The sequence below is a fragment of the Odontesthes bonariensis genome, chromosome 2 (genome assembly GCF_027942865.1).
Source record: "Odontesthes bonariensis isolate fOdoBon6 chromosome 2, fOdoBon6.hap1, whole genome shotgun sequence".
In the NCBI taxonomy this organism is placed as follows: domain Eukaryota; kingdom Metazoa; phylum Chordata; class Actinopteri; order Atheriniformes; family Atherinopsidae; genus Odontesthes; species Odontesthes bonariensis.
In genome coordinates, this window is record NC_134507.1 from 6,175,815 (window position 1) to 6,201,435 (window position 25,621).

General features: G+C 44.4%; 1 protein-coding gene across 3 annotated transcripts in view; it reads left to right on the plus strand.

The window, feature by feature from the left end:
* Positions 1 to 22,613, plus strand: part of inpp5a (inositol polyphosphate-5-phosphatase A) — a 157,308-nt gene extending 134,695 nt beyond the window's left edge. For 2 of the 3 annotated variants that reach the window (XM_075474656.1, XM_075474658.1), the window contains exons 12-16: positions 4,867 to 4,940; positions 15,957 to 16,068; positions 19,794 to 19,862; positions 20,478 to 20,514; positions 20,891 to 22,613. In XM_075474656.1, the coding sequence (XP_075330771.1) occupies positions 4,867 to 4,940; positions 15,957 to 16,068; positions 19,794 to 19,862; positions 20,478 to 20,514; positions 20,891 to 20,940 (342 nt within the window). In that variant the 3' untranslated portion in view covers positions 20,941 to 22,613. Of the gene's footprint in view, positions 1 to 4,866; positions 4,941 to 15,956; positions 16,069 to 19,793; positions 19,863 to 20,477; positions 20,567 to 20,890 lie in introns of all 3 variants that reach the window. The other variant, XM_075474657.1, reaches the window with a different exon arrangement.
* Positions 22,614 to 25,621: the final 3,008 nt, after the last annotated feature.

Consider the following 25,621-nt stretch of genomic DNA (forward strand, 5'->3'; position numbering starts at 1 on the left):
AAGACCTTTAAGATCTTAAGCATTTCCAATGACCAGGTTTTACACGCTTTAGTATTGTTTCCCTTATATGAGCATCTTAAAAAGCCTTAATCGATATCTGCCGGCAGATATTGACCTCATCCACCGCGCTGTAAGACATCATTGAGTTTGATCAGCGAATCCTGACTATGAAACAGTTGCTCTTGGAGGCTGACGTACCCCTTTCCCCCCCTTTATTTTTATTTATTTTTTCTCCCTCCTCCTTTCCTCCCTCTCTACCTCCTCACCAAGCAAGACAAGATGGATGACATAATGGGGGCATCAGAGATAATCTGATGGTCATGGTCTAGTTAAACACACCATGTTATGATCCTTATAAAACAAACTACCTTTCCAAAAGGATAAATGTCCCTCCTCACACTCCTCCACCGGGAAAGGGGAGAGGGAAAAAAAAATCCATTGCATCCTTCATCAACTGCAAGACTTGTACCAGCTTGACAGAAATTTAATTCGAGGCTGCTCTTGAAAATAATTATTGTATTTTGAGAGGAGTAATCATTGGCCGGGACATGATTGAATGTGTCCATGCCTATTGACTTTTGCTATGATTAATAGCTTTGTTTAGTCGATATTCCCATCGAAATTGTATAATTAATTATCCCCGGCGCTGTCACGGCAGGACGATGGAGAGCCCTGATGAGTATTTGGGAAGATTAAATTTTCCGGGCGCTCGTGGCGTCAAGGGGCACCACGGGGCCTTGCTCCAGTGGAGAAATGGGAGGAGCACGGCGTGCCCGCATGTGTCTGTGTGCGGGGTGCGCTCGCAATGTTTGTGCTGTGCATCTGGAGATCAGTTTCTGCCTCTCCCGGTGCGCACGCACACACAAGGGGGCGACCTCCCTCCTCCATCCGCATTGATTTTGTTTCAGTATCTCTTTATTGTAACTTTATCAGTGTGGTGTCGGCAGATGGGTGACCGGGATGTGTTTGTGTACTACCTTTAGCAGGTGATGAACCTTTTCTGCCTGGCTCGCTTCTCTCCTCGACATGCTGCCGGCGTATTCCTCAGCATTACTCAAAAAGCCCGGAGACGTATTAAACAGGAGAGAGGGGCATAAAAAAAAAAAGGGAAGAAAAAAACAAACAAATGCTGCGGGCGGGCTGGAGTTCTTTCATATTTCACCTGTCACAGCTTTTAAGTGGTAATTCAGAAGGCACGCTAAATGAAATCTGACCTGAAAGGATTTATATAAACTGATTCTACACTGGACGTGTCTTTTAATTTAGCTCGCCTCTTTTCTGAATGCTAAAAGAGAGTATTGACTGCCTACTTAGCCTTATCAGAACGGATAGCTCTCAAATGCAGGAAGCTTTATGTGCTACTGCCACAGAAAATGAAAACTGCTCCCTTAACATCACAATGCTTTGGACTTTCATTCCAATCCCCGTGACTAACCGACATGAAAATAAGAGTTTGCTGATGCGGTGAGCTGCCGCTCTGGTGTTTTTTGTTGGGGTCGGCCTCCTCCAGCACCAGTCGGCCGCCCGCCTCCTGTCACTGACAGTTTATCGCTTTTCCGCACGAAATAATGAAGATACCATAAAAAGAAGGAAAAATATGGTCACGGCAATGAAAGCCAAGTGTGAGGTGTAAAAATCAAATTAAATGACCTCTCACCCCAACATTTATTGATGGGTTTTAACGGCAGCAGGTGTTGTCACAGGGGATATTTGACAACGCGTAAATCAAAGCACAATTACAGGTGGTGGACACGGGGCCAGCGTGCTCAGAGGGGACAGTCGGAGGCCAAACACGCCGTTTCCCCTCATTTTTTCACCCTTCTCCTTAACTATCACCTCCGGGCAGATTTAGGAGCGGGCTGATCGTCCAAGCAAAGTCAGAAATTTGAGCCCATGACAGGGTAGTTTTTGCCCTGACACTTCATCTTTTTCTCTTCTGCGTTATTGCAGGAGCAGCATTATCTCATTGCCCCCCCCCAACACACACACACACACACACACACACACACACACACACAAAACACGACTCCCAAGGTCAATTCGAGTTGACAAACTATTGCTGGCCTTATAGCGTCACGAGGCCTTGAACCAATATAAGCGTCTTCTTTTCTCTCTTTTTTTTTTTTCCAGCCACAGACCCAGCACAGCAGCAGAGCATTATGCTTAATTGACCCGGGATGAAATGTAGTGTGAAATTTTCCATTCACCTGGATGAATTACTCAACATTCACTTAAAGTACACACACACACACACACACTGCCATATGTTGCTCATCCCTTGTCATTATACCGCTCCCACACAGTTATTTATCTGAGCTGCTTTGCTTCAGCAAACGTTATCATATCAGCAAAAAAAACACTTCGAAACTTGTCAGTAAATACTGATTATTCTGTTATTCTCACCTATACTAATGTTTTATGGAAACAAACGCAAATACTACACATAGGGCAAGATCGGTTAACCCAGCCTGAACCCTCTTTGTCTTTTTTTTGTCATTTGTCATCAAAAATGTAATTTTTTAAAGAAGTCCTAAGGAATAGTTGTCCAGGCGTCTTGAAGGACATCCCAAAGCTCTTCTTTGGGCTGTCGGCTGCCTTTTGTTCTGCTCTCTGTCAGGATGATCCCACACTGCTTCTTAATGTTGAGGTCCAGTCCATAAGACTCTTCTTTTGTCCCCCAAACTTCTCGAGGACACGCTGCACGCCATGCTCAGATATGCCAGTTTTCATGTAGCAGCTCTTTGGGGAATCAATTTGTTTGGAGCAAAATTGCTATTTTTATGTCCAACTGTGCTGCCTTTGTGACTGGCTGCAAGTAACAAAGCGCCTATAGATACAGACTGAAATTGGTTGTTTGATAAGTTGCCTTGTTGTGTCTCATCTCTTGAGTTTTCAGGTTTCAACGATTCATAGCTCAGTTTTAAGTGGCAAACACACAAAACTAAAGTCCTCATCTTTTGAAAAGGAAGTCTGGCTGCTTGGAAGCAAAATAATTAAGAAATGACAGGTGGCTAAAGACTCCTTTTGCAGTACTGGATGGATATAGAAAGGAGATATAATGAACAATGCTAGCACCGTAAGCGTTACACTGTGATATCAGAGCAAAGGCTAACTTTAGCTGCTCTGATCTGTTGTCACCACATTTGTAATCTGACATTGCTCTCAATTATCAGTATTGCTATCAGTCCCCAAAATCCAGTTTTGGTTAAGCTGTTAAAAACTTAAACCAAAATAAAAATAAAAAAAAAAGCTTTCCATTTGGGTGGGGGTTGCTGGTGTAAAGTGGAGCGTGGGGTTACATCCTCTGCTCCGCCATCCCTCATCCACAGTGTGTGAGTCTCTCCTGTGACCCCGGCAGTGTGAGTTTGATGAATGCAGCACATCTGCCCTCCTGAACCACTGAGACTCTGTCTGGGAGGCCCCTGTGACTGCAAGTAATGGCCACTGTTCTACACCACTGCCACATATTCACACCGACACAAACACACAGAGTGTCGCCGCGAAGGCACGTCCCGGACTCGTTTATAAATGTGTCCTCACCAGCGACGTGGAGACAAACAACGCGTGGACGGTCATACATGCACGACATGAATATGTCAGCGTAGATGGAAGACAGTAGTTACCTTCTGCTGATATAATAACACCCAGATGACATCCACCTCCCTGTTCCATATCTCCACTTTGCAAGGATGTCCTTCCAAATATCGCCCGTGTGCACCACGCCACCTCTGCTGATGTTTCATTATGCACCCATCAGCATACTGCTGCATGTATTACACCAATGTGATGTCATTAACGTCAGGCCGCCTATACAAGCGCTGTCAAGCTCACCGTGGATGAGGTCTTCATCAGGCCGTAATTGTTGCCTGGTGTTTGAATCATGTACAATAGCCTAATTTACTACAAAACCAACACGCCTCGGTTTCATTTCCATGTCTTCCTGTTTGAGAGGAACAGGCGGGGCTAGCGCGAGGTCCTCCCGGGGTTGCTGGGAAACGTCGGTGTCAGTCTCTCAGGGAGGCAGTCATGCAGGTGCCCCAGCTACCTGTTCATCTCCCAGATAATTAATGTGTACAAGGAGCTGCTAATTGCACGTTTCACTAATGATTTATGGGTTTTGTGAAAGGGGGGAAACTGAGGGAAGTGTGTGTGTACACTCTAGTGAGTGAGTACAGCTGGGTGAGGAGACATGATTGATGAAGAGTGTGTGGATGCTTTGTCGTTCTGGAGAGACAGACCCCACTAGGACAGGGCTGGTGACACACACACACACACACACACACACACACACGTGTCAGTGTTGTGCCACTGTCAGGTATGCGGAAGCAACTAAATGAGCCCAAAGATGGGATCCTCATCAAATGTCTTTGACTCATTCATATCCTCACCTCGCTGAGACGAGGGCGATGGTGATGGATGAGTTTTGACTTTTCGGTTCAGTTGGGAGCAGAAATCAGATCAAGCCGTCTGAATTGAAAGAGACTTGAATGGGTTTAAGTCTCTTGTTTTTCTCAAGACAAATCAAAGCTTTACGATCCTTTTCAGAGATCGAGAATGCCGTCCCGCAGTCTAAAAAAACAGCGTGCTGGGCTTTTAGATCAGAATGTACATCTTGTTGAACATTTCCTTGTCCCCCCTGGAAGAGCTGGAAGGGGGAGGCTATGGAGAGCTAGGTCTGGGGATCTTTGCTTAGGCCGTGGCCCCCCGCAAACCAGGCCCAGAAAAGCGACAGAGGATGGATGGATGGACCCAGCTCCAGCCGCCAAGCTGACTCTGCCTCAAACCGACATGTTAAACTGTGATCATTGGGTGAGTTTATTGATGTTTCTCCGTCTTCATATCCATTTCTTTCCTGTTTTTCCGCAGCTTTTAGAGTTTGACAGAGAGCTGTCGGTGTTCAAGGATCGGCTGCATGAACTGAAGATCTCTTTCCCTCCCAGGTATGGAGCCATTACTCATCACACACAACTTTGTTTGATGCCTTTTATATATACCTGATACATACGCCGCCACATTGGTGATGTAGCTCTCATCTCCTGATGTAGACATTTACAGCCTTTCGGAGTTTATGGCGTCGCTCTGCAGTCTTTTTTATTTTGTAATGCTGTGTTTTTATTTATTACATGTTACATCTTACTGGTTTTGCATTCTGTTATAATTGACATTTTGATCGTCTCTTATCCATGCAGCAGATCCCCGGGGCTGTTAAAAAGGGTTAAAAAAAAAAAAAATAATACAAAAATAAACACAAAACTTAAAGCTTGACAGAGGAATCTGTTTGATTTAATTCCACATTCAGAGAAACCCATGTTGCCGTATTCACCAAAAAAAAATCAGTCTGTCCTTTAAACCGCTAACAATTGAGGACTGGAGGAATAAACAAAACGGTAACGTGATAACAGACCGAATAAGAAGGGTTTCTCAGAAATGTTGTTTGTGAATTTAAAACAAAAACCTTCAGCAGTTTGCTCACATCACAATGGAAGCCTTGATCCGAAAAATAGATTTTCAGAGCAGCACGAAATGCTAAAGGTGGAAACCTGTAGAGCCGAGTTTGACTGGTATTGTGTCCTCGCACGTTGGGAAATGCAGTGATTGTGCAGGCCACGCTTTAAGGACTCCTTATTAAGTCAAATCAGATGCAGTGACTCAGCCGCTTATTGTCCATGAAAGATGCTGGATCCATGTTTGATTGCTATCAGTGCGATCGCACATGGTTGAAACTGCTCCCATGTGTCTCTGCGTACGTGTGTGCGTGTGCGTGCTGCGTACGTGCCGCTGGGCGGACGCTATGGGCCGCATTGATGATTCCGTCTCTGTGGGACTTTGGGGAGATGTGGAGCTGGTGGTCTCCTCTTCTTCAAACAAATGCATTTGCAATTAGCCCTTTCAGAGAAGAGGGAGGGCAAACACGGGGCCTGCGTGGAAATATGTTTCGGGAGCAGCGCGTTAATGGCGCTTGACCTTTGCCGTCGGTTGTGACTCAATCAGTGCAGATAATGAAACGCTGTAATCAAACAATAATTACTTGATAAACTGCTCTAGTGGCAGGCGCAGGGCAGCGGGGGATTTTAATGTGTGTGTGTGAGACAGGGAGAAAACGCTTGAGATATGTAGAACCATCAAAATGCGCTCCCTATGTTTGATTGGCGTTCAGTGTGTTTCAGAGATAGTGTGTGTGCATAGATCCGTAATACTGAGTGTGAGAGCTCCAGGCTGAGTATGTGTGCATGTGTCAAGGTTCTGCGAGTTCCTGTTTTTTAAATGACTCTGTGTCTTAATCAGAAACCCCATTTACATCACTTTGCATAAGTGACAGGTGGATTTATTGTCCTTTTTACACCGGCTGACTCCTGCACCTATCCATATAATACTGAATCATCTCCCCGCAGGGAGGAATGAGCATGCGGCTGTGAAAGAATACAAATGATTTCCACGTACTTGAGGTGATGATGAATCAAATAGATGAAACCCGGGAGCAGCATATGAAATCTGATTTGATCTACTCTGTGTGTGCGACAAACCACATCATTGTCAACCGTGTAATGGGTAGCAGTGGCCTAGTTAAACTTAAACAACCCCCTCCCACTCTACTTTATCTCACACACACACATGCACACGCATGCACGCTCATGTACTGCTACCCCTCCCCCTGTCAGGTCTTCCTTGTGCTCCTTGAGCAATCAAGCCTTCAACGATTGTTCTCCATCACATAGCCTCCTCCGGACCGGCCCCTTGCCATCTGTGAGGTTATTACTCTTTTTAATGCAGGCCATCAGAACCCAGCCTCACTGACACACGCACTCATGCACACACACGGCTCACTTTGCTTCCAATCTATAAATCAATACAAGTCACAAATGTTTAATCTGTAAGTTAATTCTGTCTATTGTCCAGTGGTGGAGATGACGCTATCACAAGATGAGATGTCCTGCCCGGATTGGTTAACAAAGTGTCTCGTGTACACTACATACTGCGTGTTGAACCTGCAATGATTTCTGTTTTTTTTGACACAGAAGACACATAATGTAGCTGCTGTTTCGCACCATTTGTAAGGTAATTAAGAACATTTAACCTCCAGCTTTCTGCAGCAGTAACAACAGCGGAAACATCCTTAACCTGCAGCTACTTCTTAGTGTTGGGAGACATGCTTCTCTGTCCCCGTACATACGCACATAAATTCTTCCCTCTGCATCGCTGCGGAGGCCTCAAGCTGTAAAACGCATATCTCTTCACTTTCAAGGAGTCATCTGTCAAAGTTGGCCGTGACACGTCTAAGTACTTGGGCACCGAGGTGAGGAATTTGCCCGGGCCTTGTCACAGTTGGACCTGGAGCCAGTCGGCTGCGGTGCACTGACAGGCTGCAGGACAACTCATACACACTCATACAGACGTACACAGGAACACGTGCGGTTTGTAGTTTTCCTTATCAGGGATTTGAGAGAAAGATGAATCTATGAAGCATATCATTTATTTAGAAACAGTTTCTCCATCGGGTGCAATACACGAAACTACAACCAGCCATTAGACCATAGACTGCTGCACAGCCAGTAATGAAAGCAATGGTAAGTTTGACCACAGATCATGGTACCTTTTACATATTTTAAATGAAATAACTAAGATAATATCCCCTAAAACATACGAAAGCACCAGTAACTTATTCATGTATTTTGATTGATTTAGGAGAAAGCTTTTAGTAGTCCTCTGATCTGATTTCTGTACCGTTTTTTTTTGTTTTTTTTTTTGCACCAGATCGATGCAAAAATTGAATCGGGACCCCCAGCTTCTGGAAAAAAAATGCAGTGGATGATGAGGGGTTAGAGGGAGAATGTATTCTGCCTGTAACATGGTTACTGGAATGGGCTTTGACGGAGATTTTGAGTGACATCAGACCAGCGGCACAACTCTATCAATGGCCAAATCATGAGTGATTTCAGAGCTGGAAAATGGTGTGGAATTCAGTGGGAGGAAAGATGGCAAAAGCCAGAAGTAGAATAGATGGCTGCTGTCTCATGAGTGTGTTATTAAAAATGGAGAGAGAGCAAAGTTACAGATATTTGAAGGAGATAAAACCAGAGCATTACTTATATATAGTTGTTGCTACTGAACAATGGAAGACCCAGAACCACTGCTTTAAGCTAACTGCTAATTTAGCCATGCTAACATGCTATCAGGTGCACTGTCTGGCCAAAATAAAAAGTCACCACCTGGATTTAGCTGTGCAGACAGAGAAGAGCCTCCTACTGGAAGAGTAACCGAAGCTGTTTGATGATGAAGCTGATGAAGTTTGTTTCTTGTTAAGTTAGTTGCACACATAAAACTGTTGAACCGCTTACCGTGAACACATTGCTATGGTGTTTGTATGCGTAGAATAGAACTTAACGCTATGCTCTCCGTTTTTATTGCTAATCATGGACAGTTTGTTAAGGTGGCACAAAAATTTGCGAAAACGACTTGCAGCTGGAACACGCTCAACTAGCATGTTACTTTATTTCCGTCTGCAAGGTGCAACTTCCGAGGCAAATGGCAGGGCAGCATAATTTGAGCTGGAGAAGAGCAGCTGACATTTCCTATTTTGAAGAGGTCTGAATGGTTATTCTGATGCTCTGCTAAACTTCTCTTTAAGTACGTATAGTAAGGCTGATGGGAAGGTCACAGAGGGAACAGGGTGTCTCTAGTCCTGCTCGAGTGTTTGTTAAGTCTAGACATGGAGCGGAGCAGAGGAGCCCAATGTGGCCCGGAGGTCAGGAGGTGAGGACTGTTTGGAGGCAGAAACTGGTAAACGCCATACTGCCCTCACTGAATGGGAAGCACCCTTGAACCAGTCTTGGCACGTTAGCATATGTTTTCCAAAGCTGCAGGTCTGTGAGGACAAGCCAACAGCGGCTTGCCTGCTGGGAAACTCCACAACATTCTCAGGCTGGTGAAAAAGGAAGGAGGAGGTCTGAAAGCTGATGCCGGGCACATTGAGTTTTGTCCTTCAGACGAGAGGCGATTTTAGCCGAGAGCGCACAAGTGTCTACCTGCCAGTTTCTCAATGTGTGTTAATAAGAGCATGCAAGGGGAAATGTGAGGGCAGTGGAGAATTCCTGGGGACTCGTTTTGAGCTCATAGGAAGTGCTCACACAGATGGCTCTTCTGTAAACAGTAACTGTCCTTGTTCTGTGAACAACACTCTTCACTCTACACCCCTGCCTTCTGAAGGCCTGTACGAATGATCTCACCCTCTCTGTATATGTATTTGATTGTGAATACATTGAATCCCTTCTGTTTGCGCCAGGCATGAAGGAGGCTTCTTGTTCTCTGCTGTGAGAGTGGCCGTGCTCCACAGGAGCGGAGGCACGTGACTCCGTTTAAGGGGCACCACAGATGTAGTTAAGCGACAATGTTTGGTTAAAGCTGTGAGTCCGAGCCGCTGTGAGTGTGTGGCTCGTGTTGGCTGGTTCCAGCATTACAGGCTGATCTACTGAACAGGAACATTGTTTTACAGCCAGTGGCACATCCATCATTCTCACTACTAGAGAGCCCCGTGAAAATGATGAGGGGCCACTGTGGCGATAATAGCTGAAGATTTCGCTGCTGTCATGTATCGTCGCCTCTCGTCTGAGACAATGCCACTGAGGGCGACGCTTTGTTTAAAAACGCTCTTTCACATAAAAGATTTAATGGATGCCATCTGTGTCTTCTCGTCTTCATTTAGAGCAGCTGAAGGCAGAATTTGTCGTAGCTGAACTCCAGCGAGCTGCAAGCCGTGAGCTACTGATGGCATTTCGCTGTGTTTGTGCTCCGCTATGCCAATGTTGTGCCTGTGAGCCTCCCAGCTCTACAAACTGAAGCAAACATTCAGCTTTATTGATAGCATTTGGCTGATCTTTTTGAATCTACGTGTGTGTGTGTGTGTGTGTGTGTGTGTGTGTGTGTGCATGTGTTGTGTTTTGCCAAGACTCCCCTGACAACTGCAAACAAACATAGATGTAGAGGCAGCGGGTCGTTTGAAAACCACAGTTTCCGACTTTTTTAGCCAATACTCAGCTCGGCAATGGCCACTCCGACATCCCATGAAGCTGTTTAGCACCGTTGACCTCACGTCTCTGATACAACAATTCTTATCTTTGGCTTCCTGCCCTACCTATATTCCCAAGTTTATATTGCCCTCATTAAATACTCAGTTTGTGAGTAGACCACTGTTTGGCCCGTCACTTTGTCGTCATTATGTTGAACAAGGCAATTGAGATAAGGGAATGTGGGACAAGGAAGTCTGGAGTGTCTGGTCTTTCTATTATGCAGACCAAGACAGTTATTGGTCTGCATAATACAGCAATCTATGTAAATACACCCTCTCCCTCTGCTGGGCGAGGCTGAGTGACACACTATAGGCAGGGCCTGTGCTCACCTTGCCACTTTTTACTGTTGCAAGACAAACAAGCTGACACGGCAGCAACATGTGAGTAATGTGTCAGCAGCCAAGTCAAACATTAAACCCCAAACCAAGCATGACTGAATGAGCTCTCCATGGCAGCTGGAGGGTCTCAACATACAACTGTACACACGTGTATCATCTGAAAAGTCGGCAGCAGCATAATAGCATGGATTAACAGCCCAGAAACCTTTATTAACTAAACAAGGTAAAGATATTTTGGTAAAGACGGCATTGTAGACACGATAGCTAAAAATATTTCCTCATCCATTTTACAAATAGGCCCATATTTTATACAAGGCAAGCAGGAAATAAATGACATTAAAAAGAAAAGCAACACGGCTGCTACGGGATGGGAGTTCCATCATTCTACAGTGAGACCGATTGTTTGACAAGTGGAAAACATTCCAGACAGTCGCCAATCTTCCCAGGAGTGGATGTCACAGCAAGTTCACCCCAAGTTCAGACTGTACAGTGCTCAGAGAAACCTCAAAAACTCACAACCTACATCTCAGGCTCCACAGGCCTCAGTTGGCATGTTAAATGTTAAAGTTTGTGACAGTACAATTAGAATAAGTTTTGAAGGGTGACCCACGGGAAAGCTAGCCTGGGCGAAAGCCGACTGTTGACTCTGTCAAACAGTCTGGAAAAACCCAAGAGGAATCCATTTCCATGGAGGGCGGGACCTTACCCAGCAACTTAAATTCATTGGAGTAACGGAGTTCCCTTAACCAATCATAATGTTTAGAAATGACGTAGGTTATGCGCCGAGGTTCATGCTTACTCTCGCGAGGCTCTAGCTCGCGAATCATGCTTCCCACATCCGCTTTCATTATACCGGTACCATTTGATAAATCAAACTTTTCCCAAAGCCAGTTGGAAGGAGAGCTACGACATCCTTGCCACTAACAAAATTGACGAGGCATTCCTCTTGCTCTCATTTTAATTGTGTAATGCTCTCCAGAGTTGAGACAACTTCATGGATAGCTTCTAGCGTTCTTCCGTCGCCATGTTTATTTCCGCTGCGGTTGAACTACAATTATATGGACTACAATGGACTCCGCGCGTGAGTTCTGCGTCACCACTCGCAACTGTTTGCTGATTGGTAAAACACTGAGCGAACCGAGGTAGGGGGATTTGGCCAGACTATGTGCGGAGCCAAAATCTTTGGGCGGAAGTACGTAGGATGGCGTCGCCAGGCTACGGGAAAGCCTCTTCTCTCTGAAAATAAAACATGGCTGCACGGCTTGTGTTTGTAATGTTGCATCTGAACAAACCACATAACTTCTGGAACATATCAGCACAAATACTTTATATCAACTGTCAAGCACGGTGGTGGAGGGATGGTGATTTGGGCTTGTTTTCCAGCCACAGGCCCTGGACGCTTTGGCATCGTTGAGCTGGCCGTAAACTCCTCTGTACTGAAGTAAAGTTTTTCTCACTGCTGCATTTGTTCATCACTGTCTGTTGTGTCATAACTGTTGTTGCTTTTTCCGTCTGCAGTTGTCTGTTTGGCCTTCTGAGTTTGTACCTACAAATGTGTGTCTTCCAGGTACCCAATTGTGTTGGAGTTATGAGTTTAGCCGATTATTAAGCGTAATTAGTCTTTCTGTAGGAAATAAGGGGTTGATACGAGCTGACAGCCCACACGCCCTCTCAAGCCTTTTAGCCACTCCGATAAGTTTGTGAGCTCGCTAATCGGAAACATTAATCACTTTGGCCCCAGCTCGCCTTTTGCCTGTTTGCTGTTGCATTAAGACTTGTTATCTCTATTGGAGCCAATGTCGGGTGCGGTAAAACAGAAGAGGGATAAACTTACGCCTGCACACACAGGGAATGGGACTTTAATGGTTGTTGTTAAGTATTTTTAATCTGCTTTTACGGCGGCCGGCTGTCATAAAAAATGAATGAACGACAGAAAAGTTGTGCTGCTGAAGTGCCTCAGGCAGTTTGCTATGCAGAGGGAGTTCATTGTTTGAAGGAGGTGAGGAGGAAAGCTTGATTTTTTTTTTTTTTTTTTTTTCTCTCTATCTCTTTAACACCAAAATGACCCCAGGCTTGTTAGTCAATAAAGCTATAAGAAAGTCCCTGATAGGAGGATTGTTCACAGGCCGTCCCTCAGGAAGTGAGAGCATTCGGGCCACCCTGAAGTCAAGCAGCTCTCTGAAGCCCTTTGAAGACTTTGCTCTTTTCCACCCTCACTTTGCCTCTTTCTGTCTGATCCATCTTATCCCCTCTCCTCTGCCTCTCTGTCTCTGTCTGTTTCACTCATCCTATTCTTCGTGCTCTCTTTTATCCCGGGATCACTTATTTAGCTCTTTGATTAGCATACCAAAACCTCCATGCATTTCCCCCGTGGTTTGAGTGCTATTAATGCTAATTGGAGGCAGGGGACTTCTTTAAGGAGCTCTCTGCAGGTCTGTTTGTACACCTGGTGGGGGGTGTGTGTGTGTGTTAGTGTGTCAGCGTGTCAGCGTGTGCGCACAAACCTTATGAGAGCATCTCACGCCCCAAGCCTTAACCCTGTCCACAAAGACACCCACACATTGATGACTTTTAGTTACTGTATAATGTTGATGTTTATTTATGTCTGGAATGTATACCCCTGAGGGTTATTGTCACAGATTTCACTTTTGCATGTGCAATTTGTCATTTCAGTTCTGCTTTTGTAATCTTCATTTGTGCTTTGAAAATTCACATTTCATTCGCTGATTTTGACAAAAAAAAAAAAGAAACACTGAGACAAACTTTATTGCAATTACCAATAATATCATTGATTGTCACTGGATGGATGGTAACAAGGAATGACAAAAAGTAGAGTAGAAGGATGCTGATACCTCAGATTTATAAATGAAATGAAATTCAATTTAATTCAGCTTTGTCAATTCTTCACATGTACCAGACATATGAAACAATCGAAATTACGTTTCCCACCATCCCATGGTGAAGACAAAGACATATGGTAAAAAAATTACACAAAGCTAAACATTAAATAAAAGTATCTAAACATAAAATAGGCATTTAAAGTAAGTAAAGTGCATTGTAGGGTGGAGGATTAAGGAGGCAGTGGAATAGTACAAAACAGTTCTGTTTGGTAATGGCTAAGTGTGCAAGTTGCATAGTACTGCAAAGACAGTCAAGTAATAGCAGCATAAGTTTTCGTGTTTTGTTTAAACTGTGCAAGTGGCATAATAATAGTCCAAAGACAGTTATGGGGGGGTGTCATCTTCCAATATGACAATATGCAATATAGCCATATTCCTTAATAAATATCAGCACATGCAGGGAGGAGACGGCAGCAGATGAGATGACGAGTCTTAGGTGCTGTTTACACATACCCGGGTATTTTGATAAACGCATATTTTCAGACCTTCGTTTGCAAAAAAAACTAGGTGCACACAGCCCCGTTTTTTTAAAAAAACACGTCTACATTGATCCGCATAAATACGCTATCAGGAGCTGTTAAATTACGCCAAGCCTGACGGTGGCAGTGTTAGAACAATGAGAATTCCACACAAGCAGAAGCCTCATAGAGAACCGCTGACAGGAAGAACTTCCGGATCCTTTTCAAGAAGAAAATATGGCGCCAGGCTCATGTGTGTGGACTGATAGCGAGACTGAGCTACTTTTACACGTTGCGCTGGACTATAAAACTGCTAAAGCCATGAAAAATGTCTTTGTTGTTCAATACATTGTATGACTGTAATTTTCAAAATCACACAAGCGAGTATAGCTCTCAACAACAGAAATGCTGCTAGTACCTCCATGCTTGCCAGATAAACAATGGACGGAGAAAATGGCGTTTTCACGCTAGCATCCTGCCAACATGGCGGATAGGGGCGGGGCTCTGTACTATGACGACAACTCCTCATTCCATTCCCAAAACTCCGTTTTTGTCTCTTTCAACCAGTTTACACACAAACGCTAAACAGAGTTTTTTTTAGCTTCGTTTTCGGAGGAAAAAACTCCGTTTGTGTATAAACGAAAGGCACAAACGAAGGGAAAGGTCTTCGTTTATCAAAATACCCGGGTATGTGTAAACAGTACCTTAATGCTCCCGTGTTTGCTGGCTGCAGCAGCTTCAGCTGGCTGGTGGCAGGAAGATATATTGCATATTGCACTTGTAATAAATAAATAAATGTAAAAAAAAATAAATGAAAAAAAGTATATGGAAAACCTGAAGCCCTCCTTAATAAAATCTCACGTTAGAAAAGTCACATTTTTTTTTAGAAATGTGGCTACAAATGGAATCTAGAAGAGTCCCTCTGATGTATGTACACATTTCTGATGAGTAAGGAACGGGTTCAAGATGTTACGGGGTTGAGAGTTTGACTCTCCGAGTGACAAGTGATTCCCGACTTTTTTTCTACATCCAGCAGTTGGTTGCCATTTTTTGGCCTGAGTTGCGTGCCGTGACGACTTGGGCTTTAATTCCCGGTCCTCGGAGGATAATCCTTTTTTATTATTATTGTTTATTGAATGCAAAATGAGCATTCTGCATCATTACAAGTCCTTTTAGACGAGATTAAAGAACTGGTTGGGATTATGTGTCAACAGTACTAGAACTAGTGTGATCGTAGTACCTTTAGCAGTGGTGATCTGAATGTGCAAACACTGACAGAACTGAAGGAAACCGCAATCAAATACAAGACACACTTTAGCACAAAGTCCAATTAAGCTATCAGGGCTGGACAAGTGTGATGAATCAAAAGCCCAGAGTGTGTGTGTGTTTATTTTACCATTAGGGTATCGCCATCCGCAGAGAAGAGGCCCTTTGTGTTATGCTACAGTTAGCCCGCGTGGCACTGAAGGAGCAAATTGGATTGGTATTACAGTATGTAAGCCTGGTGTTACATCCTGATGAGCGCAGACAAACAAATTGGATTGGTGGCGTGTAAATCTGAGGCAGTTTGATGAGCCGAAGGGGCAAATTGAATTCTCAACAATGTAAATCTGTATCAGCTCGATGGCTCCCCGCCCGACTCCAGCCGCTTAAATCATGCAATTGTTCCCTGCTGTTCCCAGACACAATCTCTCATGGCCATTTGCCGCGGCACCTAATCTGTTTTTGATGACCGTGCAGGGATGTAGCTCTACATATGGGCAGCACAGTCTCCCTCTGGCCTGCTCTGCCTAAATTGTACGTGTTCTTCTTTATCCCACCCATCTCGCTCAAACACACACACACACACACACACACACACACACACACACACACAAAACCTGTACAGTTGGCAGAGAAAGATTGCTTGGATAGAGCCATCCATGTGTGTTGATTCAAGACATTACTCAGATGATTAGTCATAATAATAGACCTCCTGTTTGGTTGGGAAAACATTTTGATCTCCGTCTCTGAGATAAGGTCTCATATTTATTACTCCTCTCAAACCCTCTCATTTTTATTGGTTTCCTTAGTGGCTCTCCAGTGCAACCCTTTGCCAGGAATGAAAGCTCAGCATTACTTTTGTTGACACTGAAATGCGTGCAGATGTGTTTGTTTGTGAGCTGCTCTGATCATTTCATCGGTGTGCCTCCTCAGTTATCCGTACAGTGAGGACAGCAGTCAGGGGAAGCAGTACATGAACACCAGATGCCCGGCCTGGTGCGACCGAATCCTCATGTCTCCCTCCGCCAGAGACCTGGTCTTAAAGGTGAGCCGAACCACTTCCTCTTTTGAACGAAATCAGTAGCTTTTTCAGCTTTCAAAAATCATGATTGTGTCAACAAAAAAAAAAAAAAAACCCAGACACGGTCGTTAATGCCTCACCCTATTTTGCTTTAAAACTCCATCATCCTTGATCTCCGTCACCCCTCCCCTCCTGCGTGGCTTCGCAGATGGAAGGATGAGATGTCTGTGAATATTAATTAACCCAGGCAGTATATACATCCCAGGCCTTATAGAGTTCCACTGGGCCCCATCTTCTTCATAAAGCCTCAGATCTGCCGCCGTCCTCAGAGAGCAGAACCCTGCTGCCCCCCACCTCGGCTTCCGATCCACCCCAACACTACAAACGCCAGCCAATCTGCCACCCGTTTTCCTCCCTTCCTCCTGCAGTCTATGCCGCCGTCTGTTCAGTCTTGACTCACTATTTTGTTTGCTGGATTACTTGGAGAGCCAAAAATCCCAGATTTGGTTTACTCCTGTTCTCCACAGCGCAAACACAATCTGAACTGAAGGGCTGCTGTTTGTCCTACAGCCCGAAAATCTTAATTTTTCAGTGTTTTGTTCCCCCTAAAACTCCATATTCTCAGCCATTAAACTCCACTCTTGTCTTTAGAGCCCCCCCACCATCCCTGTCTGTTTGATGCTGGAGCCACCAGGCTTTCTTCTGTTAATGTATGTGAAAGAGGCAGCAGTGTATTGTACAGTACCGGTCCACAGCAGGGGGGCCTGCTCAGGAAGTTTGGCTTTCTTTTGTCCTCTCAACAAATGAGAAATTCCTTCCTGATCTTTCTTCCTTACTGAAGGGACTGCGAACATCAAGTCTGATCGCGCTATTAAACCAAATTGTGAAAAACGGTGACTATATATAAAGCCTTTTTAAAATGGCGACATGCAGGTCACGTGTCAAAAGCGTGTAAAAGGTGATCCACACAGACACACAGCTGCTTCGTTGTTTGCTTTTCTCCCCCTCAAGTACCGGCTAATTGCTGGTAATGCAGGGCCGGAGTGGAACAGTTAGTGCTTTCGCAGATTGGCTGATGATTCACTGAGCACACGCTCTGTGGCTCTGAGCATTACAGATTGTTGAGACATGGGCCCGTAAACAGCCCGGCGCGGGGCGTCATCTATCATGGCACGGTCGGTTAACTTGCCATCATGTTATTTTCTGCTTGCCGAGCCCTAACACGCCAAAGGTTGCCCGCTGGCTGTGCGGCGCGGCACCAGCTCCGGGAGAGCCGGTAATGAATGTTTAGCCGAGCGAGCGCTCCCTCCCTGCCAGGGGGCCCCGGGTAATTTGTTTATCTGTCTAAAGATTACGCAGCCCGAAAATCCACAATTTTATGCTGCCTTTGTAAATTATCAAGTGCGTGTTTGATGAATGTATCCGTGGCTGCGGGGGCCGCCTGCCAGACGAATAGAGAGGTGGCAGCGCGTGGCCCGCTGGAGGAGGTAGTGAGGTGGAGGCACGCGAGCTGACCCTGCTCCTCTGCTGGATTGGACTGAAGTTAATTCAGATTTTGCTTTATGATTCATTCTCAAGCTCTCTGTCTCCTTCTGAAGCGCGGGCACAGATCAGTGTATATCCATGTGTGCGCGGGGGGCTGGGCGGCTGTTTAAAAAGTCTTTAGTTCGACCAGACGAGTGTGATTTATACTCCAGTCTGCAGATTCATGTGTGAGTGGGTATCGGCTTCTTTGTGTGCACAAAGTGATTCAGAAGCATGATTTTCTCAGACAGAAGCTTAGATTACTGTGGGAGTGTTTTTTGGTCGATAGGCAAATGCCCACTTTGTAAATTACCCCTGTTTTTTTTTTTTTTAATCTCCCTTCACTGCACAGGTTTAAAGACCAAACTGAGCTCCTCAAAGCGAAGCCAGACGCAGGTTTTCAGCTCTGCGAGAATCTCTCAGACTTGTAATTTAAGAGGATTCGATAGAACGAGCTGCATTTGTAGTGTTTGCCAAAGTTTTTTTTTTTTTTTTTTTTAAATAACATTGTTCAGAATCATCTTCATTCGTGTGTTATATTTTACTTTGTGGTGCCCACCGGGTACAGTGCTGCTCAAGTCTTGAGCCGCCCCTCATTTCTTTATATTTAGTTTCTAAGCAGCCTGATTTGATTGTAATATTTCAAAGTGGTCTTGACCAGCAGTTTTTCAGGCTTTCTGAAGGAAGTCTTACCCGAATCGCATTTGTGGCACACTCTCTGACCGTAAACACAGAACCTGAACCTGAGCTTCCTGAGGCAGTCGTTCAGCAGCTTTCTTCAGGTCTTTCAAAGTTTCCCTGGACTACGGCTGCCTTTTCACCCATTTTCAGTCCAGTCCTTGTACCTGACCGTTGTCTGAGGAATGTGTTTAGTTTCCGATGCCACTTCACTTTGATCTGTGACTATAAAAAGGCACCTACATCACTCAAGGGATGAATCAGTGCTGTGTCTACATCTAACAGGAAACTTAGCAATAAACCAATAAACTGTGGGTTTAGGCACTTTGTTACTTGCAGCCTGTCGCAGGGACACATAATGGGCTCCCAGTCCTTTAATTGCATCATCAAAAAATGCCAAAGATAACACAGTTTGACAGACAGAGAATAGTATTTATGCATTAATGAGGGGATTTCCAAAGAGCTCAGCAGGGTGTGCCGCGTGCCCTTAAAACATCTGAGGAAAATGGACAAATGGAGGACCAAAGGAGGAGCGGCAGGCCTGAAAAGAAATATCTGAGACAGTATCTGAAAGGGATGTCCTTAAGAAATAGGACAAAGTGCAGGAGAGACCTGACACAGGAGCTGAGAGATGCATCTGGACCTTCAGCTGATCCATTCACTGTTCACTGAGGCCTCATCAGAAATGGGCTCCATGGAAGGGTGGCTGTCAAGAAGCCGTTCTTAAGGAAGGGAAACAGGGAGAAAATAGAATAGAATAGGAAAATAGTCAAATGATGCAAGAAGTGGACTGAAAATCAGTGGCAACAGGTCTTATGGAGGGAGGAATCCTCCCCAGAGTCAAACCACTTGGCAGAAAACGGAACAAAAGGCAGCCCACATCCAAATGAGAGCTTGGGATGTCCTTCAAGAAGCCTGGAGAACTATTCCTGACTTAAAGAAATGCCCTGAAAGCTTGTTGAAGAGAAAATAAATTCCATTATCCTGACAATATATAAAGAAGTATTGGGGATCTCAAGACTTTTTCACAGCACTTTTATGTATTAAACACACCTTCAGTTGCTTGAAAGTTACCTAAAGTGCTCATTTTAAAACCGTGCCCGTTGCTCTCCCTAAAGTACTCCACAAAGCCGAAGTTTTAGTCCATGAGAAAACTGCAAAAAATTGACATGACTTCATTTCCCCTCCGCACACCAACTGGAAGCTGCCGCCGCCGCTGTGTGTGTGTGTGTGTGTGTGTCGCACGGACGCACTTTGACCCCGCCAGCTCCCGCTCGTAGGTGCCACGTTTTGAAAGCCGTTACTTCGATCCCTCTAATTGTGTTTAATGAAGCTGCCGTGTTGATGTCTCACCATGAATGTGCCATAAAACATGATCCAGCAGCGATGGTACTGTGCAAACACAGCTGCTGCCCTGTGTGTGTGTGTGTGTGTGTGTGTGTGTGTGTGTGTGTGACAGGAGCTGGACTGCTATTTTAATGTAACAAATAACACCAACTGTTCTTCACATTTACATTGCTGAACATCTGATTTTTGTGTCTCTGCAGCCTGAAAATGAAGAGAAGTCTATAGTGTATGATAACATTGGGCCCAATGTCTGCATGGGGGACCACAAGGTAACACCAGGGCCTCCGCCCACATGCCCACTGTGTGTGATCGTGTTGTGATTTCAGTGAATACTCTTTGAATCTGTCCAGGAATGAGAAAGGGACTGCTCCACATTTACACCGTGCACGTAAACTATTTCTAGTAGTTCCTTTTGACATCAACATCTCTCCCATGTTAAAGATTTTTTTTTTTTTTAAAGATGCATGTTTCCTGTAGCATGTTAGCAGTTGCTGTATCACAAAGATAGCTGTAAGTTCAGCCCGGGCGGTGTCAGACGCAGCGCCCTCCGCTGTGTTCTCCGGCGCCTTGCTTAAGTCCAGCGTGCGATCCGAGTTGGTGTGCCACAGACAGTGGTGTGTGTGCGCGAGGTGACCCGAGCACCCCCGACAGATAACCACACACCACTGCTAAAAAAACTGCTGGCTCTTTTTAAAAAAAAATGTCCGATGTAGTTAGCACACGGGCGCTAAAATGCACAGCGTTGGTCTGTGAGTTTAACCTGCGAGTCATAGGTGCTCAGAGGGGGGAAAGGGCGGAGAAAGGGGGGGGGCAGTGCGCACCAACAAAGCCTTCAACTTGTTTTTTCTCCCTCTCACCGTGGTTTGTCTCTGTCCCCCTGCCAGCCTGTCTTCCTGTCCTTCCGAATAACAGCGGGGGCAGGTAAACCTAATGCAAATAAGCACAAGTGTTGTGTGGTGCAGTGATTTCGTTGGTAAATATCATTTTTTTTCTTCATTACAATTCTTCCCATTGTTGCCACTGTTTCGCTTTGATTTGCTTGATTCTCCATCACAAAAATGCTGCCTGATGGAGTTTTATTTCCGAATAAAACTCCATCAGAGAAGGATTGTTAGACAACTGCTGACTGCTTAAAATGCACCAGTCATTTTAAGACCCTTTACTAACAAGCGAGAACTGCATTTTGTATTTCAACTGTATGAATCGCTGCCCTACAGGGGATTGGGTTTACTGGTGGAAATGACTTCTTGGCATTGAGGGAGTGAAACGTCTCCTTTCTCTTTTCCCCCCCCTGCAGGGAAGTGTTGCCAAAGGGGGGAGAACATATTCCGTGAAGCTCCCCTGTGAGAACACCGGAGGAACATACACACACGCACAAACACGCACACACACACACTCTCACACACACTTTGCACAAGTGTACACTGAAGACCCCAGACAAACTTTTTCAGCAGCGCTGACCAGTCCCCGTCGCCCCCGGACGCCTCATCCATGTAAAGCACCTGTGGAGACGTGGACGAGCACCCGAGGGGCCCGGCTTCAGACGGCACACACATCGCTGACCTCACCGTTGCCATGCAACCCCATTCCCCACACAGAGAGAGAGAGAAGAAGACAACCACAGACAGACAGACAGACAGACGGACAGACAACTCGTTTCCATCCCACAGCCTCATTGCCAAAACTCTAATTGACATCATACTACATACTTTTAGACACCGTACTGGCCATTTTTAGGTATGCCTCTATGTATAGAAGCTACTTTCCATACATTATGTAAGGTGTTTTAAAAAAAAGAAAAGTGCAATGCAAAAAAAGTTGTATATCTATATTATTAGGTTTATTTGTACATTTGACAGTATAACATAGAGCCTTCGATGGTTTTAGTGCCGTTCTCTTCTCTGACCAAACTTGGTGGTCCCTGTTGGAATAGGGTTAGGATTCTGAAACACACACACATCCGCCCGTCCGTGCATCTCCGGACGTACGCAGGGGCGTTTATGTGTGCCTACGTGAGTGATATGAGAAATGCTTTTTTCTTTTTCCCTTTGTTTTTGGTTTTTTTGTTTTTCCGAGCCGTGCGCAGAACACACAAGGCCGTGCGCATCATTTTATATCCTGTGCTTTTTAAAGACATAATTTATAATTCTTACCAAAACGTTCATGCTGAAAGTGTGTGTGTGTGTGTGTGTGTGTGTGTGTGTGTGTGTGTGTGTGCGTGTGTGTGTGTGTGTGTGTGTGCGTGCAGAATGTGGGAGAGCGACCCCCCCCCCCCTCCCGCAGCCACAGAGACCTTTGAAATAAGTCTGTTCAGGAAGAGAGCAGCAGAAAAACTGTTCAGTTGATTTATTGCCTATCCAAGAATGTTTTAAGCAGTGCCATAGACCATGCAAGTATATATAAGATAATGTTTCATATATATATAGCACTCTCACGTTATGTCATTATTATTCTTACTCTAACTTATTTCTATAATATTATGGTTCTGAATGTGATATTTTAGGTAGGCTTGGGTGTCCTTAAAGTGTAAACAGTTTTCTTCTTGTCTATTATTATTATTATTATTATTATTATTATTATTGTTTTTTTTTTTTTTGTTACTGCGTTTTGGTGCCAAGTATCCTACACAGACATGAAGTGTGTAAGAGTTCTAAAATCCTTTCAGTCCCCGAAATGTCAGAAAAAATGAGAGAAACTCTAAATGTCGGGGAAAAGCAGATGGGGGGGGGGGGGGCTTGCTTTGACTTGCCCGCGTATGTAGCCCCTCAGCAGCATTAAGGGCGCGAGCTGAGACGTTTGTTCCTTTGCTTTTCTTCTTTTTTTTATAGATTTAATTCGCCCCCCCACACTACAGGTGTCAGACTGTTTGAAGCCGTCAGACTGATCCTCTGTGATTTTTCTTTATTTTTTTAAAAATGTTTTATTTGTTTGATGATTTTGTGTTTGCCGCAGAGTTTGTTTGTGTCGTCTCGTGTGATTCAGGGTTTTTTTTGTAACCAGAAAACTGGGAGGGGGGGAGGGGGGGAGGGGGGGCTCGCTTGTTTTCGTTCATGCTGGTCATTGTGCTGTAGGACTATAAGCCGCAGTTATTACTTCTTCTTTTTTTTCCTTCACTCCATCTTATTGAAGCAAATAGAGATTTTATTCTATTCTAGCCCCTTCTGGACGACCTGGCCTCTACTGTAGGTGATGCAGTTCTCAAGCAATAAAAAACAATCAAAAAAAAAAAACATTTGAGCTCAACCGCTTCTTTTGTCTTCTTTACCTTTAATTTTCTTTTTACCTCTTTAATTCGCACAATCCTGACTGTGCCGTTGCCAGAGGTGTGACCAGCAGGGAGGGAGACACAGGTCGCCGCAACAGGTTTTCCCTTCTGGACTTCTGAAGAGCAACTTTGACTCAATCAACTGCTTTGCTCATTTATTAAAAAAAAAAAAAGAAAAAGAAAAATCCTTTCATTATGAGCACTTTTTTTGTTGTGATGATGTCCAGGAACATGATGTTCTGTGTGTCATCACACCTATTAGCACACCTGGATGAGCCTTACTTTCAAGTGTCACCCAAAATAATTATAGCAATAATAATCAATATTTTTAAAAAAATTATGTGATTATATAAATGTGACTAGTAATCTTCTATCTTATCTGATCTTAAAGCGGACTTTAGGATCTATGTGAGTTTTTGTAAAGGTTCAAAACTTCGATCTCAGAAAATCCACCCAATTCAACAAGTCATTTGAACAAAAACAAAACTATTTTTAAATGAAAGTGGAACTATACTTCTGGGTGTGTTTGCTGCACCTCGCAAGTGTTATTTTCTTTCCACCGGGACAGAAATCTGTGGCCACCACGGGTGTCCACTTCACGAGGTTTTCTCAAAGACTCCAAGGAAGGATTTCGGTGTGGTGACCAGCTCTCCTGATTGGCTGAGAGCTGGATGGAAGTCAGGAGGGTGTAGTGGCGCAATCGAGACGCAGGGGTCGCGCTTCTGCCCAGCAGCTCCACACATCCAGCAGCAGGATTAAGTGTTTCCACTAAACATCAAATGTTATTTAAAAAACAAAACAAAACAAAACCTCAGTGGTGTTTTTAAATAAAATTCAGTTTTTCTGCTCAGCTTCATGGGAAACATAAGAATGTATGCCTTTGGGGGGCAGACAAGTTTTACAATGAAAAAGCCACTCTTGTGAAATTTCCTGGATTTTGAGAAATAATCAAACTCCTGCAACTATTTCACTGGTCTTAAGTCATAAGTGATTTAAAAAAAATAATAACAAATAATATTGTTGGAAGAACTAAATGTGGAAGCTGAAAAAAAACAAGGCTTTGTGTTGAATATTGAGCTTAAAATAAATAAATTCTATCAGACTTTCATGCTGTCACCCAAAACAGAATTCAATTACCAAAAGTAGTGAATTTATCTTTTAATTTATAGGAACTTCACACACTCAAAACAGAACTCATAATCAGACAAAAATGCTTGTTAAATAATTTATTCATAATACAAATTCTTGTTTTTCTTTTTTTTCTCTCTAGAACTTTCCCGGGAAGCAATAATACTCTTTTCTTTCTTTCTTTCTTTCTTTCTTTCTTTCTTTCTTTTTTTTCCATTTTCTTTTCAACATGAAACCGTCCCGCTGCGTGATGAGGTCAAACTCTTCCAAATTAAACCAAAGTGGGTTGTTTTTTTTGTCGTTAAAACAAGCTGCTGCTTTTTATTCCTCCTTTTTCAGCAGTCGTTATTTACAGCGGGGGAGTTGTTGTTGTTTTTTTAAATTTTTTAATTATTTTTCTTGGTTTGTTTTGCGTCTATACACGTGTGCGCCCGCGAGACCTCAATAAAAGGTGGAGGGAAATGTCTTCTTTGACTTTTCTGCAGGGATAAAAACGAAGCGGCAGGTATATCTGAGGGGGGGGGGGGGGGGGGGGGATAAGCGCGAGAGGAGGAGGGCTGCCGCGTTCCCACTGCTCGGGACAACATAACTTATTCAGTAAAAAATATATATACATCCTCACGTTTTGTGTGTGTGTGTGTGTGTGTTTGTTTGTTTGTTTGTTTTTTTGTTTTTTTGTATCTGCAAAGCTTAAACAGCGCAAATCATTCACTCGTCTCAAACCAACACGTGATTCTCTCGCCTTTTAGGACAGCGGATACCCTGGTTAAACTGAGCTTTAGAAGCGTCACAGGCCCCATTTACACCTGCCTGGTATGAAACATGCGTCTGGGATCCGGATCAGTGCGGACGCCGTTTAAAAAACAAACTCCACGCTTAAAAACGTCACAGAAAATAAGGCCAAATTAAAAAATAAAATTAAAAAAAGACAAAAGGGGGAAGAAAAAAAATAAGAATAAAAGCTGAATTATCTAAAGCTGAGCTGGGGGAAATACTTCACTTCTATTCAAACGAAAAAGCGGATAAATGCCAAAGATTATTAGGAGTATTAGCAGTTCTCTTTAAGAGGAAAAGCGACCTTCTGCAGCTGCTAATTTTGGGGAAGAAATAAAAATAAAAGTGTGACAAATATCCTGAATTACACCGGTGGAGTGGAGCAAAAGGGAGTCAGGTAAATGTAAGGAGTCCCACGCGCACCGATCCGGATTGTGTGTACAGAGTTATTTTTGTGTGTGCCGTCACAACTCCCATTTTTCTGTGGCCAAAGGCGCACTTTTCTGTCGGTGTTTATTGTCCTTTCAACACCACAGCAACCTTTCGTCGTCAGTCCGGTTTCTGACGGGGAGTTACAGCTCCACGCGCGCGCGTGTGTATGCGTGCGTGTGGTGTGCAGTGTCCGCAGGTGGCTCGGAAGGGGCCACGGCGTCATGGCGCACGCTTGGCTGTTTTCTTAGTTTGTTTGTGGGATTGTTGTTGTTGTTGTTGTTTTGCCTGAGCAAAGCGCGCTCCTCCTCAGACGCATGTCGGTGATGGCAGGTGGAAACCGAGTCGGAGGAAGAGTGCCACAGACAGCTCTCTGTCGGACCCTTCGGTCCCCTCTGTTTTGGGGGGCCCCCTCCCCACGCGTGCGGGCCA